The sequence below is a fragment of the Argiope bruennichi genome, chromosome X1 (assembly GCF_947563725.1).
Source record: "Argiope bruennichi chromosome X1, qqArgBrue1.1, whole genome shotgun sequence".
In the NCBI taxonomy this organism is placed as follows: domain Eukaryota; kingdom Metazoa; phylum Arthropoda; class Arachnida; order Araneae; family Araneidae; genus Argiope; species Argiope bruennichi.
This window is the reverse complement of record NC_079162.1, coordinates 126871259-126890073: the sequence shown is the minus strand read 5'-3', so window position 1 is coordinate 126890073 and position 18815 is coordinate 126871259. Positions and strand designations below refer to the sequence as shown.

The 18815-nt window shown below is 27.2% G+C and overlaps 1 protein-coding gene across 1 annotated transcript; it reads left to right on the top strand.

Annotated features, from left to right (window-relative positions):
• Positions 1–53: 53 nt before the first annotated feature.
• Positions 54–17252, top strand: LOC129958997 (uncharacterized). Its single transcript, XM_056071764.1, has 7 exons — positions 54–345; positions 9407–9554; positions 10638–10704; positions 12444–12512; positions 12613–12647; positions 13338–13387; positions 17117–17252. The coding sequence occupies exons 1-7, from the start codon at positions 136–138 to the stop codon at positions 17204–17206; spliced, it is 669 nt and encodes a 222-aa protein (XP_055927739.1). The 5' UTR covers positions 54–135; the 3' UTR covers positions 17207–17252.
• The last annotated feature ends 1563 nt before the right edge of the window (positions 17253–18815 follow it).

Here is an 18815-nt window from a genome sequence, read left to right as displayed (position 1 = left end):
AAATACAGTCCTATAGTGGTAAAAGCCTAATGTAAAAACAAAAGTAAATCATATCTGAAAAGCGCGCGAGATTGTTTTATAACATTTACTTCATTGTAGTTTGTTAATAGATTTCTTAATTTTTGAAATTTTAAAATGGATAGAATAGATGGAGTACCCAAACGATCACATAAAACACCTTTGTTAACTTCTCTGAAACAATGTGTGAAAAAAATTGAAAATGAAGTAAGCGATCTGAAACACTCTTTTAATGCGATTTCTTTGGATTCTGAAGAAAATGAAAATAAAGCCTTATTTTACTTTGAGAAGAGTCACAGCATTAAAAAAGAAGTTAGTTCTTTGCAAGTGAGTGTTACTTTATTGTTTCTATTCTTTATTTTTCGCTTATCCAAGATTAATCATGCATTAACATAAACATTTTTTCTGGCAAGAATTTTATGAATGCATCTGATTCTGACACCTTTATATGTTTTGAATGTATATTTTTATGATGTAATCCATGATTTTGTGTTAGCGAATGTTTTATGATTTCCCTTTATAGTGATCCATTAAACGTTTGAGGAGCAGGTTTTGAGTGTTGAAAGAATATTAAGTCGAATACGCATTTTTAAAAATAAAATTTTGTGTTTTACTCATTTAAAAGATCTGAATGTTGAGTATAAATATGTTAAATAACTTTTTCATTCTGCCCAATACTGTAAAGAAGAAATAACCTATGATAAATGTTCTTTAAATTTAGGCACAAATCATTTCTGATGTCATTAACCATTGTCTTATAGCTAAAAGTAGAAAATAAAGGACTACTGAGTTTAAGTGTCACCCAAGTGGTGACACTTAACTCACTTGGTGAGATAAAAGTTTGGCACTACTGACCTTATCACTAAAATCATCATTGACTTCTCAAGGATAGTCAACTTCCTAACATAAACTAGTTTCAGATGTATGCATGAGTGAGTTTTTATTGATGTAATTTTCAGCAAATTTAAACACTAAACAATCTACTCTATTACTCCTGTATCAGCAGAGTTTTATTTTAATTTGGTCCCAAAAAATATTTGCATTTTAATAATATCTGCTCTATTTCTGATTGTATTTAGATTATTATTTTTTCATGGAAATTAAGATTGTCATATAGTTTTGAATATTATCCAAAAATGCATATAAAATACAGTATATTATAAAAAGTCACAACATTCATTGTTTTATACATGTAATAATTACTAATAGTTGATCTCTCATAAAAATTTCATGTAAATAAAGTTTTAGAAAATTACCCACATTTTTTATGTATATATATATATAACAACCTGTGACAAAAGAAAATGAGCCAGCCTTCTCTATAAAGGAGCTGATTCAAGAAACTATTTGGGGCTATAAATTTATTGTAAAGTAAAAAAAAAAGAAAAACATTATAAACACAAGCATACGTTATTGCATTTTTATTTAATGCATGATTTTGTTTTTTCTATTAATTACCTTAGAAAAATTAATTATTTTTTTGGTGCTTTATGTATCAAGTGCATTTAAGTATTCTGCACACATGCTTGACCAATTGCAATTCTTTATTAACTTTAATTTGTTAAAAAAAGCACTCAGTAATAAATGGCAACATAAAGAAGGAATTGAATATAGTAACTGGTAACAGAAAAAAAGTTTTAACACAAAATATTTAGAAATAATTCATTAGATTTATTATTTTGTAGATATTGCAGCATGTCTTGTACGTTATTTATACTTTTGTTTGAAATCAAATTCCATAGCAAACCAATTTCCTGGATAGGTTTAAATCTACATCTTTGTTATAAAACTTTACAAAGTTTTGGAAGCATTTTTCTAATTCATGTTTTTTTAAATGTCTTATAGCAATGATTAATTTATAATACTTTCAAATCTATCTTCTATCTGTACAATAAAAGTATCTACTTCATTGTTAAAAAATGTCTAAATTTCTATATCGGGTTTTCTATAACATCATCTTCTGCTATTTCGGAATATAATCTTTTCCTTTTTCGAATTTATTTTTCAGGAATATTCAAATTGCACGCTATCATTTTTGTTAGTCTAAAAATATGTTAAATTTTGTTCTTAAATTGTGGATTTTAATTTATTTGATTAAATTAAAAGCTGAGTCAAGTACAATTGTTTTCATTTAAAATAATTTATTGATAGTGTTAAGTTTGCACAATATTGTAAACCGTACTATTAACAGGGTTGCCACGTCATCGGAAGAACCAGGGAAATTTGAAAATTTTTGTAAAAACTGGGAAAATACAGAGGATTTTAAATTTCTTTGTTATTTTTCCCCAATCTAAAAAATGCTGATCTCTAAAAGATTGCAAGAATAAAAGATCATAGTCATAGTCTGTCCTTTTTTCTGCGTAGATTAATCCAGTTTCGATCTGCGATACAGTTGTTCTTTTCTGTAAGATTCCTGAATTGTAGCTTATGAACAAGCATGAGACTTCTGTAACTGCATCAAAGAGTAGAATACATTTCACTAGCAAGAATAATAACAGTCGGTAGTGTTAGGTTTACCATATTTGTGTTTTTTTAATGATTTGTTTATTATATTTGAAACTGTGAGCTTATTTAAACGAGATTAGAGATTTTTTTTAAACAATGAGCTGCTCAAAATCCATATTTAAAATGAATTGGATGTATAAAAAAACAATCTTGATTTTGGATGGATTCGAGAAGTTAAGCATTATCCATTTATTTCATACTGCTTGCTTAAGAAGATAATAAGCTTAAGTAACATGGGAAAATATGTAATTGCAAGTCATGCTAAAAGAAGAAAACATACAAAACTGCGTGCCAATTGAAAAGAGTCATCATTGATGTTGGACTTAGCATTTAAAGCCTCGTTCCAACAGCCTGTACACACCTTGAGTCCAGTGCATTTTGCTCTCTTTTGCCTCATTTGTGATTTTTCAGGGTTCTTTGATATCTGTTAATTTTTTCCACAGTTTTCCGAAGCTCCCAATCAATGTTCACTGGCGAGAGTGAATCTGATGTGTTGCTGATTAGATGTTATTATTAATCTTTCTATATGTGCTTTTATCAGTTGGCATTTCATTAGCATTTTTTATTTCAACTGTTGTATTATTGTGGTTCAAAGGAAGAAACTGTTGTTTCGGTGGATGAGCTTAAAGAAAAACTAAATAATGTTAGCTATATTAAAATGATTCTTAAAAACTGAAAATAAATGCTATTCAGGGAACTTTGAGTACATTAAACCATGAAAAATTTCAAATATAGACATAATGCTTTTAATGAAATTGTATGATATAGCAGTTAGAATCACATGTATTCATGAAAAATCTGCTTTGCCCTTATAGATTAATTTTAATGCTTTTCTTTTAAATGTTTCTTATGAAGATATCTCTAGATCATTAGTTTTCTCAGGATGCATTAAAAGCCCATAGAAACTACTTATTAATGGTCCTTATATAAGGACCTTAAAAATGTTTTGTCCAGGTGCTTGTTGTTTTTTTCTGAGGGAAAAAAATAATAAAACTTCTCCACATTATAGAATCTTGCCAGATCTCCCTGATTATAAGACTGATTTTTTTTTTTTTTTTTTTTTTTTTGTGATGTCTGATTTTCACCTCTAAAAGGATCTCAATGAATTCAAGTCTGGAAAAGGTTTCATCTCAATTTAGGGAAATGCTGACAATAAGGAGAAAATATATTTCTTTCGTTTATTTACTTGTATTTTCTTTCACTTCCTTTTGCTTATTTTGGTAGGGAGGAAAAAAAAAAAAATTAAATAAATTTATGTATTCATGTAAAAACCATGCAAGTTTGTTTTTAACAGCAACAATTTCAGCAAATCCTTTGTATCCTTTTTTACACTGGTTATTATGATTTGTTGTTGTTCATTTATTAGCTATATTTCAACATCATTTAGAAAATCATCAATTGCAATTTATTTTAAAGTTTGTACTGCAAGAAATTTTTACACATGAAACATTTTAGAACTTTTTAATAATATGTAGATTTAAAATATTTGTTTAATTCACTGTGGACTTTCGATAGGACATACACTGAGTCGTTCAAAACTTTCTAAAAATAAAAGTAAACCAAAATGTTCTTATTACAAGTCTGTACAAGTTACTTGTAGGTCTTTACTTTTTATACTTGCTCAAGATATGAAAAATAAATAAATTCCAATAAAATTCCTTTTCTACTTTCTCATATATGAAGTTTTTAAAGAAAGAATCATAATTGTCAAAAAATTGAAGCTCAAAATTTTGTTGTATTTCCACAATTCAGACTCCAAAAAAAAAAGTTTAAGGATCTGCATCTGTAAATGAACATGGTAGCTTGAAAACTCTGTGAAATGGACAGATGAAATTTGGTATGTTACCTTAACACCAAATTTGCGGATTTCTGACAAATTTCGATTGAAATCCTTTCAGAGGTGTTTTTTTGTTTTTGTTTGTTTGTTTGTCTGTCCAAGTGCAAGCGAATACAACTTCAAAATGGTAAGATATGTATTGCAAAATTTCGTACACACTTTTAAGATTGAAAGTATCTATCAATATCAATTTTTAAAACAAAACCCTTTAAAATAATTAATTAATAAATAATTAAAATAATTAATGATTAATTAATTACTCTTTTTAAAACTCTTTTACTCTTTTCAAAACAATACTCTTTTTAAAACAAAACAATAAATAAAACCCTTTTAAGATTTGACCATCTGTTGATCTGTACATTTGCATGCATATAAACATGATAACTCAAAGATGCAACAGATTAGATAAATAAAATTTGGTAAACCATCTTGTTGCTAAAATTATAGCTCTTAATCATTTGGCTAGCCAAAAAATTTACAAAATGCATACTTGGTTTTCTTTATTTTATACTGCAAAGCAGAAAACATTCATGTATTGACTGTGAAAATATAAATTTGAATGCTTGTAGCATTCATGGCTTCTCCCAGTGTCCTTTATTTTTATACTAGAAGGAGGGGTTATAACATTTTTATTATGAAGTATGCTAGAAAGTTTCAGAGAAATTGTTATTGCTGCTGTTACATGAATTGCAGATCATATTAAGTCATTTCTTCATATATATTAAAGTGATGACCCACTTTTGCCTTTTTGTGCATTGATAGTAAAATAATGATTTAATAATAATAATTATTATTATTTTGAAGTTTTGAAAGAACAATTGTTTGGGTAAAATTATTCTTCACTAAATAGCTATGCCAGTTTAATTTTCCTTATAATGTGACATGTTCTGTAACTGATTAAGTGAGTGCATGTATAAGAGAAGATAAATTATTAAAAGCGTTACCTTCCAGGAAAGAAAAAAAAAAAAAAAAAAAGGTCTGATAAAGTTATATGCATTTTAAGCAAGAATACAAATAGCTCATTTTGAAAATATTGGAATGCATAATGAATAGATCTCTAGCACAATTATGCATCAGTAAAAAAATTTGTTTTTTAAAAAAAAGATCAATTATGTTCTGTGTTGCTTTTACATTAGAAAGATGAAAATGAATGTGATGCTGATCTCATGGAGTACATAACTTTATTTTATAGAGAGTATAGATGATAGTCAAATCATTTTTACTCAATTTCAGAATTTTTAATATTAGGAAAATGTGGTTGGGTGAGATTTTATCTTTTACTCGAGGACAATAAATTTACAAAGCCGAGAAGAAAAATTGTTTTGATATTTCTCATGAAAAAACTTCTGATGAAAGAGGATTCATCGATAGAAACATTATTGAGCAAGATTTAAATGATATATCTTGTTTCACAATGTATAGTCTATGCAGCGTAAACTAGTTTGGAAGAATCCACTCAGTAAACCCTACTAAGGAATTGAGAATACCATCAACATTCAAAATATTGCACATTTTTTGAAGAACAGATGGCTGAATTAATAGCTGCCAATTACATAAATAAAATAGTAATCTGATTTCTTGATGCTTTTACCAAAAATGGTGTTTCTTTTAGAAAAAGAAATTGCTGATATTGAATATAAAGCTATTTCACTTGTTCATCATATCTAAATCTAATAAATTAGGAAAAGCTGATAGTAAAAAAAATAAAACAAATTGAAATAATTTTGAAATCTTTTTTTAAAAACAAGAAACTCATTTTTTTTAATATATTTAAAAAAATTATCATGAATTTTATATCCAAACTATATTAATGTTTGAGATATTTTTTTCAAGGAATTGAAATGCTAATGAAGTAGTAGCAGTATAAGTATTTTTCTTAATAATATTAACTGTATGAAGGAACAAATTTGAGATATTTGATAAAAGTGCTCCAATAAAATTTTTCAAACAAAACTTACATGAAAAACATTTTTAATAATTTAGTTTAAATTTTGATGAAACATATTTAGCAAATATTGGGGGTGTTTTATGTTTAAAATTGGTTACTTGGTTAATTAATGCCTAACTTTGTTCATCTTATAGCATATAGTTCTATAATTAAAAACTCTATCTTAACATTGGTTCTTATTTTTTTCTAAAGGCGCGTAAGATGTGCTGATAAAGTTATTATTTAAGATAAAATTTGATTATGAATCCTGTTGTTGCTTGCACAACTTCGCTTCCTATCTTGAAATGCAGTATATTTTGAAAAATATTATGCATAGTACTTGGTACATTTTGCTAAAAGAATATTTTACTTTTCTTCCCATACTATCCAACCTTTCCCAATGTTGGCAAATCATGTTTATGTCAGATAATTGAGACTCTGTTATATTGAATTCATCGTCAGAATTTTTTCACCCAGAAAATTAAGGAAGGAAAAATAATTAAAGTGTTGTCTGTTTTTGCTAAGTGCTGCTTCAAGCATTTTAAATAATGAAGGAGATCTTAAAATTTCTTTCTTCTGGCAAATCTATATAAAAATTAAAGTTTTAAAGAAATGACTTGTTACTATTTCTGTTTCAATTTTCTGACTTTTTTTATTCTTAGGGTAGTTACTCATGTCAGGGTAGTATTATGTATTATTACTTAGTCAGTGGAGTTTAATTTATTTGCAGTGGTATAGTATAAAATAAAATAAAATCATAAAGAGAAAAATAATGAAATTTTTCCAAATTCAAATAGTCTATATTAAAATTAAATACTAGAAAGACAGGAGTGTTTAATTTGACCACAAAAAAATACTAAATGTTCATATTTTCCTTGTTTATTCTTCAATGTTTTATTTGTTCATTAACTTTTTTTAATTATGCATGAAGAATATGTTGAGAAAAAATTATTTGTTTTTGCTCATCACTATTATTGCCGCTATAAATGTGTATGACTAGAAAACACACTGTGGTCATTTTGACTGCTAAAAAAATATTGCACAATAATTATAATTTGATAGGAAAAGTTATAAATAAATAGAGATGATGAGATAGTAAAAAATACATGCTGGTTATCTACATTTTGTTTTGTGGTTGAAAATATCTAGTTTATTGGAATGGCTGATATTCATTTTTTCAATGATTTTTATTTTTATTTCCTACACCTTTTCAACATATATTTTCCATTAAAATATCACAAAGAACCTTTAGTAAAAGAAATCTATCAGAAAAAAAAAAGAAGAAAAAAACTTTACAAATGTTGCAGAATTTATGTGAAACTAATTCTGTTTCGGATCTAAAATCTTACTTATCTCAAGATGAATATATTTTTGACAAATATGCTGAATAATTTCGTTGACTAAATTCTCATTTTTACAGAAATCAGATAAAACGATTTCTTTTCTGAATTAGAAAATGAAGAAAATCATTGTTAAATACCAAAATCCTACCTGCAAATGCTTTACTAGAAACGACTTGAATGTAAGGATAAAGTTGGCTCAAAAATTAAGTAAAGTAGGATAAAGTTATATTAAAAATTCAGTAAAGTAGGATAAAGTTGACTCAAAAATTAAGTAAAGTACTGGGAAAAAAACCCAAGAACATCTCTCTCTTTCAAAATGAATGAAATTATGAAGCAACAACAGGATCCACATTGGTGTATATTTTTTGACAAATTAAATGCTTTTATTTCTAAAGGTATATTTAAAAGCAGTCTGTGGTGTGTGGCATTGGGTTGACTCATAATTGATTCAAAGAAATCCTGAAGTATTTTTGGTATGATCTCAAATCTGAAGTTTTTAAACTGATCAATTTATTCTAGTAACAGAGATCTGAAACATATTTAATAAAAATTTATTTATTTCTTACAAAGCAGGTCGAAACATAACTGTAGTTAAACAACTATTTCGTTTAAAATTATTCGGTTCATTTATATAATACAGAATGCAAAAACTACATAATTTCAGGATTAGATTTAAAATAGCTCCTTACATTCAGGCAAAATATTTATTAAAGGCTTTTCCATATTTAGAAAAATATGCAGATAGATCCATTGATGAAATCATTGGAGTACATGTATCGTCTAGCTTGGCAGAGTCATTTCTTAATATTAGAAGAAATATCAAGAACTGACAATTTTTTTGTGTGTGTGTGTGTGTGTGTGTGTGTGTCATTATAATTAGCCAAACGGTTATAGAGTAAAAACTCTCTTTGATACTGTGAAATATATGAATTATCCACATAATTAAAATTCTAAAAAGAGAGAATTGCATTCAAGCAAAATTCTTAGCTTAATAGCATACCAATGAAGAAAATAGGATTAAAGTATAAAATTGAATAATTAAATATATTATTTCTTCTTTTAGAAAAAAAATAAACACTTTATGTTTTGTTGGAAAATGTAGGTTAGAAATTTGAGAAGAGTAGTCAAAATGACTGCTCCTCGTCTTTCTAGATATACAGAGAATGCTGTTTTTCTAGTGTTAATACATTTGTATCGTCCTCCATATTTTGATTTTAATTGGTAATTAACACTTGAAATTAATTTTTAAATATACTAAAGAAGTAAAAGTTATACAACTTGCACAATTAATGCACAAATATAGAAATAACTAAAAAAAATTGATATTTTTATCAAAATGTCATATTTAAAATATTCATGTTAAGGACGAAATAAAAAAAAATTGGTGTATAAATAGAACTGCACAAATTGGTAAATTGTGCCACATAGGATGATCAGTAGAATCTGTTGACATCAAAGCATTTGCAGAACACCACAAAAACATGGAAGACATATCCTATTCATTCATAAAAACAGCTGTTTCAAGATCTAAATGTTAAATTGTGACATATTTTCTTTAAAAAAGCTTTGAACTTATATTTTCTTGTGAGTGATGTCTCAGTTAGATGCAGTGAATTTAAAACTAACTTAATCATCAAGCAAGAACATTTATGCAAAATCTATATTTTTATAGTACTGCTATGGTTCTTGATAAAAGTTTATTTTAAACCGAAATGTTATTGAACTTAATTGAAGTTTTTAAAATTCATGTAATCTGTTTTCCTTTATATTCTTTAGCATGACAGTCAAAAATTAAAATCATTATTGAATGCTAAAGTTGGGCGAACGAAATCTTATTTTTATGACATGGAAGATTTGACTTTGGATATTGAAGATGAGATAGGAATTTTGGAAAGACATCTGAAAAACCATGGTTATGAACCTCGTAAGTCATTCTTTTAACATAATATCACTTAAAATTATAGCTTCATATATTGAGTTGCAATTTTAAGAAAAGTTTCCTTTGTTTTAAGATATCAATAGCAAAAAGGAAATGTTTGTTATTTTTTTATATTTATTCAAGAAATATTTAGTTTTTGTTCATTACTTGTGAAAGCTAGTATAATATGTTATTTGAAATAAAGAAGAGTGTTTGCTAATTTTATTGTTTTATTTTTTGTTATAAAATTTAATTCCTGTTTTTGAAGCATTTTAACAGTTTTTAAACTTTAAAATATTTGTTCTTGTTATTATTTATATATTATCTAAGAAACGTTACTGACTGAACAAAAAGGTTTCCATGATATCAGGATTGTTATGGAAATTTTAACACAGGATACATATGACATTTATCATTTTTAGACTGAAATACATTTGAGGAAGCACATTATTTTAAGTTAGTTATTCTTTTTTAAATTGCAAACTCTTAAAAGGGTACTAGGACAGCTGAAATATTTTTCATCTTCATTTATTTTATTTTATGTGAAAATAACTTAAAAAAAGTATTTGAACGTAAAATCATTTATAAAAGATATTTAATTAAAAATAATTGTCTTTTTTAAAAATATCTTGCTTATTAAAATTTTTAAAGATAATTTGTTATATTAAATTTTTAATTGCTAGCATCATTTTTATTATTAAAAAAAAACTGTGAGATTTTTTTAAATCCTTCTATAAGCTCTAAAATCATATGAAGGGAATGCTTCGTAAAAAAAATGTTTCTAGTTATTTTGCTTTTTGAATAATTTTATTGTTAAAAAAAATTCTTGACATTTCAATGACAGAAGTTAAAAACTTTTTTTTTTTTTTTTGTGGTAAAAGAATTCTTGGACTAACTTAAAACAATTGTACATGTTTTTTACATCCATTTATACAAAAATGCTTAGTATTAGGTTCTTTGATTTAAAAAAAAAATACACCATTTATGCTATTATCCTTTTATAAATATTTAAAATATGCTTTTATATACAATGAATATTATTTGATTTTAGTTAAACATGTGATAATTTTTTTGTTTTCTTTATGTTAGTTGAATTGGACACATCTAGCATTCATGAAACTGAATTGGTTGCTGATTCCAGCTACTCTGAAAATGAGTATCCTTTGGAAAAATAAAAAAGTTGCTATAAATAATGTATACAAGGAAATATTTAATTTTTACGCATTCGATTCATAAGTTCACAAGATTTTGATTCTTTTAAAAAGTATTTTTATTTCAAAAAAAAATGTTCCATTTTAAATTATCTCAAGTTAGTGTGAAATTTAGAATTTAAAAATTTTTGCTACATTAAAGGTTTTTTTTTTTTTTTTTTTTTTTTTTTTTTTTTTTTTTTCAAATTTTAAAAAATCTGAATTTTTGTTATAAATAGCTTAAGATGAAAAGTGTAGATAAAAAAGTATAATATGTATTATTTATTAAATTATTATATCCTATGCAGTGATGAAAACTTTTATTTTAATTGAAATATCATACTTAAGGTGCTAATTTTTTTCCTTTTAAAGTTCCATTCATACTGAAATTACTGAACAAGAAAATGAAATATGAATGTATACTTAGAATTACTCAAGTGCAACAAGAGTTTTGTCTTCAAAATTTGCAACAGATTCCAAAATTAATTTGTGCAGTATACCTCTTGTGTATCACATGAGCAAGAAATTGTTTCAATACATATCTGGGATATCACCTAAAATTTAGGCTTTTCTAATAGCATGCTTGTGAAAATGTGACAGAAAATGCTCTTAAAAACATAAAAAGTAGTAGATAGAATGTTTCATGATGAATATCTTAACAGTTTTGAATAGTGATTCAATAAATAGTGATTCTTTACTACCATAAAGAAGTTAAGTTTTTAATGAATAGAATAATGATGTATCATTGATAATGTACAATAATATTTCTGCATTAAATTATATTATTAGAAAAAATGGAATTTTTTTTTGTTTACTTCTAAAAACATTTTTTTTTAAAGTACAAATAACAAGACATCTTTAAAATTTCAATAAAAGCATGCTTCATAATTAAACTTTCACTGAAATCCAAAATAAGCAGCGTCTTTCTACCTTAGTTTTCATCTATGTAAAAAAAGCATATAATAAAATTTCGTATCAATAATGAACAAAGTTTGATTTTCATTACAACAATGAAAAGCATTTTTATAAATTATATTTAAAGAATAAAAAAAAATTAATTTAGATGGAAAATAATGTAATAATATTTTCCGAAATTATCGCTGTGAAAGGACAAAACTTTTATAAATTTTTAATTTATTAAATATGAAAAATCATCTGAGATACACGTTTTCAGCCTTCAAAGTATGCCTTTTGCCAAATTTAATAGTTTTAGGTTGATCTAACCTATAGAGCGCTAACAGATATATTCATTTGCGTTTATTATCATAGATAGATTAAATAAAAGAATGAATAGAAAATGTTTATGTCATGTCGTATAGGTCTTTGTCTAGACATCTTTGAACAGAGAATTTCAAATGGAAGCAGATCAGATGGCATGTTGTACTAGTAAGAGACAGTGGAAAAAGGCTTATATCTCTGTGTTTTTGCTAATTTTTTTTTTATGTCACCCATTTTTTGACGATTTTATTGCAAAAGTACTAGCACAAACACTGAGTTATTGAATACCATAATATTTCATTATTTTTAATTACTTGTTTGGAAAAATGAAATATGTTTTACTAATTTTCTAAAGTTTGAAGCTAAATTTTCTGATGAATTCCTGATTCCAATTCTTTGTCTTGGCATTCAACGAAGCATTTTAATGACTGTGCTTAAATGATTTGGTCATATATTTTCCTTCATATTTTCCTTAATTCTGGCCTAGAATCGCAGAAAATGATGTATCATTGACTCCTCAATTCGATATTCCCTCTGTATCATTTCCTCAAAAAAAGTTCTGTTAATTTTTTCATAAATTCATATCCTTCAATTCAATTTTTTTTCTTGGTTGAATCTTTCATTACAATAATAAAATTTTTACTGTTCTATTGTAGGGAGGAACAGCCAATAAAAGAAGTTGTTGAAGTTGGTAAGTCATTCAATATAAACATTTATCTTAATTTTAACTTTGAAAAAAGTTGAAATCAAAATGTTTTTTGTCCTATGTTATGTTAAGCTGCTTACTGGAAATTACCAAATGAATATTTTTTTATATTTTTCTGCATATTCATTAATGGCTGAAACTATGATAGATCAAAAGTTATTTTTTAAAAATTAATTTTTATTTCTATTATTTGAAGAAAAGTGTACTCATATACTTAATATTATTTGAAGAAAAGCATTTTGTTTTGTACCAAATGTGATAAGGCGTAGTTTTTGGTACAAGGTTCTAATTAGGAATAGATGAAAGAAGCATAAGATTGAAAATGCAGTAAGGAATCTGTGATATATCTGATAGCTGAAAATTATTTTAAATAAACCGATTTATATAGATATACCTGAAAATATAACTCTCTTTGTATTATTTACAAAACAAGTAAATGTCAAAATCAATTCCCTATTATTAATAACTTATGGTGAATGGTTTGTTGAGCTATTTTTCTGAAAGTTTACAGAAGAAAGAATAAATATTAAAATTTAAGTGATGAAGTAATCATTTAAATTTTCTTACAAATTCCTTTTTTTTTTTTTTTTTTTTCTCCCTTGTATGTGATGTTCATATGTAAATATTTTTTTTTTTAAAAAATCGAAAATTTTAAAGCAATTTTAATATTTTTAGAGCCTTCAACTCCAGAATTAAAAATACAGGAGCCAAAGCCTGAAAGGAAGGCAAGTATAAATTTTAAAAAGTATATATTATTTTATTTGTAATGAAGGTAAATAGAAATTTAATTAGAGTATCTCTAAACATGTTTTGTGTAGACCGAAAATAAAACAAGTAAGTGGAGGATGAATGAACTCTTTTATAGCAATGAATATGCTTAAGATAGTTATTGCATTGTTGTAATTTCTGTTTACATTTCTGATTAAAGTAATTTTCCTGCAAATATTTTTTGTATTGCAAATTATCAAAACTGAATTTTTAAAAATTTCACATAAAGTGAAAAATATAAAAATTAAATTAAAATATTAATTGGATCAATAAACAGTGCTTATTTTACTTTTAAATTCAACTAATTTAAAATGGCAACAGAATTTTATATTGAACATTTGATATTGAATGCTAGTGAAAGCAAAAATATGCAAAAGCTAGTTTTTTTGAAATACAATAGCCCTCCATGCTCTATAGGCCGGTAAAATATGTCAAGGATAAGGAACAAAATGAATTTATTACAAATAGTTAAACCATTACATAAAAATGTTTACTTTTTGATACAATTGCTTTTTGATACTATGAAAATTCAGGCATTTTTCATATCTGAACCATGCGATTTGTTTCCCATCCCCTCTTCAAAGAATATTTCTTCTAATGATATGAGGTGGGCCTTAACGTTCCTTTGAAACTCCTCTTTAGTTAATGAGGAACTTTTGAGTTTTCTTTTAAGAAAAGAGTGTAGAACAAAAATGTCTAAACATTCAGTCTCTAGTGTTGAAAATTTTGACATGCTATCGGTCGAAATTTTCGAGTCGTTGCCTGGAACTCTAGCATCCTCTGTTTCTTCCAAACGTCTTAGATCAGTTCGATGAGCCATATCTTCTGTTGCAACAGTCTTGTGTCCTTGCCTCCCCCCCTCCCATATGAAAAAAGTAGCTTAGAGCTGAATGATTTTCATCTTTTTGGAATTAAGAAAAATTGAGTAGAATGCCAAAATAAAAAAATAAAAAATTCCAGACTAGTGAGAATGTCACATCACTGGTGGCAATGTTTTTCACAGAGGAAATTGGAAATACGATCCATTGATAGAACAAATACCGGAATCTTCATAGCGATTATGCTGAAAAGTAACCATGATTGTACATAACTTTTAATTATAAATTCATTTTACTATCTACTTTTGTCTTTTTTCTTATGACCCATTGGAGCTTGAAAAAATAAACAACTGGCCCTAAATATAATTTATCTATATAAATACAATTTAAAATCTATAACATGTTGCAAAAATCCAAACCACTGAATAGATTTGTTTCAAATTTAGGACACAAATACTAGGAAGCATAAAAAGGTTTAGGACAATTAACAGTTAAGTTTTTATTTGCTAAAAATGTATTTCCATTTATAAAAAGATTAATTTATTTTTAGCAATTCTGTTCCTGTTCAATAAAAGTAATGATGATATTTTAAATGCTTTTATTTATTTGTCTCGAAATTGCCACTCATAAAGTTTACTTAAAATTTGTGTTATCTCAAAATTTCTAATTTATGAAAAAAGAAACCAGCTTTGTGTATTTTTTATCCATATTTTTATCTCAAATAAAATTTAAATTTATAAAAGGCGAATATGCAGAGATACAAGACATTATGTGTGGTTGGTTGTGGTGGTTTGTTGAGTTTAGTGGCGCAAGAGATGTTTTTGGCCAAATTGCGCCAGGCATTTTGTGCGGAATTATAAATATGTGGTACCAAATATATGTATACGCCACTGAATATCTGGGGCTGCTTTGTATTGAGAGGAAACCTATAATAAATCATTACCGTTATGCTAAAATTTTATTACCACAGGCAGTGATTTTTAAACGAAAACGAAGAAACGAAATTAAAAAATTGTTTTGTACAACTGATATTCTCATTATTATGGAAAAGTGAAACTATTGATAAAAGGAATTTCTCTAATGTATTTTATAAATAAGTACTTTTATATATAAAATATTGTATGTGCATGTGCTTTAAAAAGCAGATTAAATTTGCACTGTTTATGGAAGTGGTGCTACAGCTTTTATAATAACCTGCACCTGGTTTAAAAAATCTAGAGCTTGCAGTTTTTACTTGAAGAATAAAAACTGCAACGGCCTCACAGCAATGACGATACAAACCTTATTGAGGCTATACTCTCTGAAAATCCCTGATATAGTGTGATCGAGGTAGCGTTCACATTTACTGGAAAACTGTACATATTAATCTGATCAGGATAGAATATGTCAATTGATGTGAAAGTTTGGATTTCTTATCGATTGAGGGAAACTAACCTCATGAACCGTGTCTCTGTGTACAATTTGCTTCTCCGCCGACATGTAAGAGATCCTTTCTTAAAAAGGTTTGTTTCAGGAGACGAGTCTTAGATTTTATATCAAAATGTGTACTGAAAATTCACTTGATCTTAAGACAACACACCTCCAATTATCGCGAGGTCTGGATTTCACTCGAAGAAAATTTTGGTCATTTCGTAAGACTAGAAAAATTTAGTTTTCTGCAACTCCTTCTTCAAGCTGAAGCCATTAATTCTGCCAAATATTGCAATCAATAAACTAAAGGTCGTTATAGGGAAAAAAACAGCCGTAAGAATTGGTGAATTGACGAGATGGCGTTTTTCATCATGACGATGCAAAACTGTATGTGGTACAAAAGTGTGCTTTCGTCAGAAAGAATAAAAAATGATATGAAGATGTTATTCTCTTGGGGTTTATAGATTACCTACTCAGATTATCTTTACATGATTCCGATAATTTTCAGTATGGTAGTTGGTTCTTGCCTCCCTGGTGAGTACAGAAGTGGTGTTGTTGAGTCAGCTATCCCCTACTGAGGGGCTACGGGAGAGGTTGTACCGTAGCCTTTAAGACTCAACCTTAGGCGTCCGTACATTCAGATTTATCCTTGTGCCTTCGGGCGGATCGAAGTAGCTGTTTATGGCTATCTCAGCTTGGGTTATTGTTTATGTACCTATACCTTCTTTTTTGTTAGAATTTTTATATCTCTACTTTATTTCCATCCATGTTCTGACTTTAATTTATTTATTTAGTAATTTAATAAATAGTGCAAGTAGGTTGTTGTGCCGCGGCTTCGGTTCTTTCCCCGGCTACCCTTTATGTCTTGCACCCTGTAGGGTAGACCGGTCATCATCGATTGTGTTTTTTCGTTGTTAAATAATTTACCAGAAAAATTTAGAAATACCTCAGGCTATCTAATATTGTTCATTCTTGTATAATGTAATAATGCTAGCACTTCCACATCTATTTTTTGTACCATTTATAATATCCACTAACCAATGTATTTAAATATATTCAATAATTTTAAATTAGCTATGTTCTAAAAATAATTTTCTAATCACTCGAATTCCGGCTTTACTGTAACTTTAACTTTTCGCCTTTTCCTGGTTTCTGCCTTCTTATTCGTTTTGCTATACTGCTCTATGCTGCATGGATAAAGATATTTTGATAAAAAAACTAAAAATTGGGTTATTTCTTGGAAATTATGAGGAATAAAAATTACTAAAGAACTCCAATGACTGCCTTTTCAAATCATTATTTAACATATATTGGCTAGCTGCTGCTTGTAATTCGATGAATAATATATTAAAATACAAATTTATAGCTTATTAAGGTATACATTATAACTAAGTAGTGTATGCTGATAATTTTTTAAAGTACATTTGAGCATTCCACTTACTTTTATGTGTTTTACAGCCACGCCATGTACTCCCAAGTCCTTTACCATATCCCAATATAGGATCAGCTTCAAGACTTGGTGATGTTGCTAGACGTTTGGATTTTTAAATTTGTATTTGCTGTTTTGTATTTTGAATTATTATTACTTTATTGTTTTTCTTTTTCTCCTTACTATGTTAATAAAATTGTTTATCAAAAATTCTTGTGCTATATGGATTGCATTTTTTCCTGTGTACATGACTTTCTATATGCTGCCAGTTTTCCATAGTATATTGAATACACTTGGTACTGAGGTGGGGCCGCTTATAGACTTATATAAAGGCATTTATATTTTCAAATTAAGGTATTAAACATATTTACAAATATAATCTTTTATACATTTGTTATTCTCTGGTACGTTTTACGATTTGCATAACTTATGTTAATTGAAGTGACATAGCATGGTGATATATTGTTATGAAAAAGTAGTGGCAAGAGCCAGAAAAAAATATATTCGAGACATTTAATAACAAACAAAGATATTTCTATTACACTATTAAAGAATTTTAATTTGCAATTTTAAAAATGCATCAGAGTTTCTTGATTGCATAGTATTTTAGAGCATCTAGATTATTTCCTGTTTTGAAATTTGTTCTTTGGTAAACAAGGAAAAGATTTAAGTCATGCAGTTTTATTTCTTACTAGCCGCCTTTGGCGACCAGCCTGTTCGCCAATCTTGATGCTCGTTAAAATTTTAATAATTAAATATTTTATGTAACTCCTATTTTAATAGCTTCATCAAAATATGTTAAAGCTTCAAATTTTGATAGTCATATAATTCATTCATAATATTATAAAGGCCTTCAGCCATAACGCAATATGTATCTCTCTAATTTTCTATTAGCTCCTGTAGAATTTATGGTTTAAATTAAAGTGGAAATGGTTAAATTGCAATTAATATAAGAACATTTTTACTGAAACGAAGCATTTTTTTTTAATATGAGTACTGAAAACAGAGTCGATGAGTATTTAAACCTTATGGGCACTATCTTTCTTAATTTCTGTAATATCTCAAGAAGTTTTCTACAAAATTTTCTCAGATTCATCATGAACAGATCAATTAATTAATAATGTTTAGTTTTAAATGCATCAAACTCTAAGAAAATAAACAGAGTCGTTTGAAATAATCGGTCGGAAACACGTTAAGCCTTCAAAACCAAGTCCAGAACCGTTGAAAATAGAATTGTCAACAATCAGAACACAATGCGCATGCGTGAATTTTCAACGCCTATTATGGTTACGCAAATGCTACGCAGATTAGAAATTTTTAATTTCCTTTATTATGTTTTATTTTAATTCAAAGGTACTTCAGAATGAATCTGAAAGATCCATTAATTAAAAATGCTTGATTTTAAATGCATCAAACACTAAGAAAATAAACAGAATCGTTTGAAATAATCGGCCAAAAATATGTTAAGCCCATCCTCGTTAGCGCAGGAAAAACTGAAGCCTTACTCATTTGGTGGTGGGGAAATGAAAAGATTTTTTGACGGGAAAGTTCGTATTTAATTAACAATTAAAATTCGAATTAAAAATTAAAAAAAAAGAGAGACCCCAGCTGCACATTCTCGACCTCCAAGGTATGCATGCATGTGCCAAATTTGGTAGCTGTAAGTCGAACGATCTGGCCTGTTGAGCGCCAACACACACACATTCAGCTTTATATAAGTATAGATTA

What these genes read in the sequence shown, in the direction of transcription:
- LOC129958997 (XM_056071764.1), top strand. Translation starts at nt 136, where the DNA reads ATGGATAGAATAGATGGAGTACCCAAACGATCACATAAAACACCTTTG. An exon ending in AAGAAGTTAGTTCTTTGCAA is followed by an intron (nt 346 to 9,406) that starts GTGAGTGTTACT and finishes TATATTCTTTAG; the next exon opens with CATGACAGTCAAAAATTAAA. An exon ending in AGCCAAAGCCTGAAAGGAAG is followed by an intron (nt 13,388 to 17,116) that starts GCAAGTATAAAT and finishes TGTGTTTTACAG; the next exon opens with CCACGCCATGTACTCCCAAG.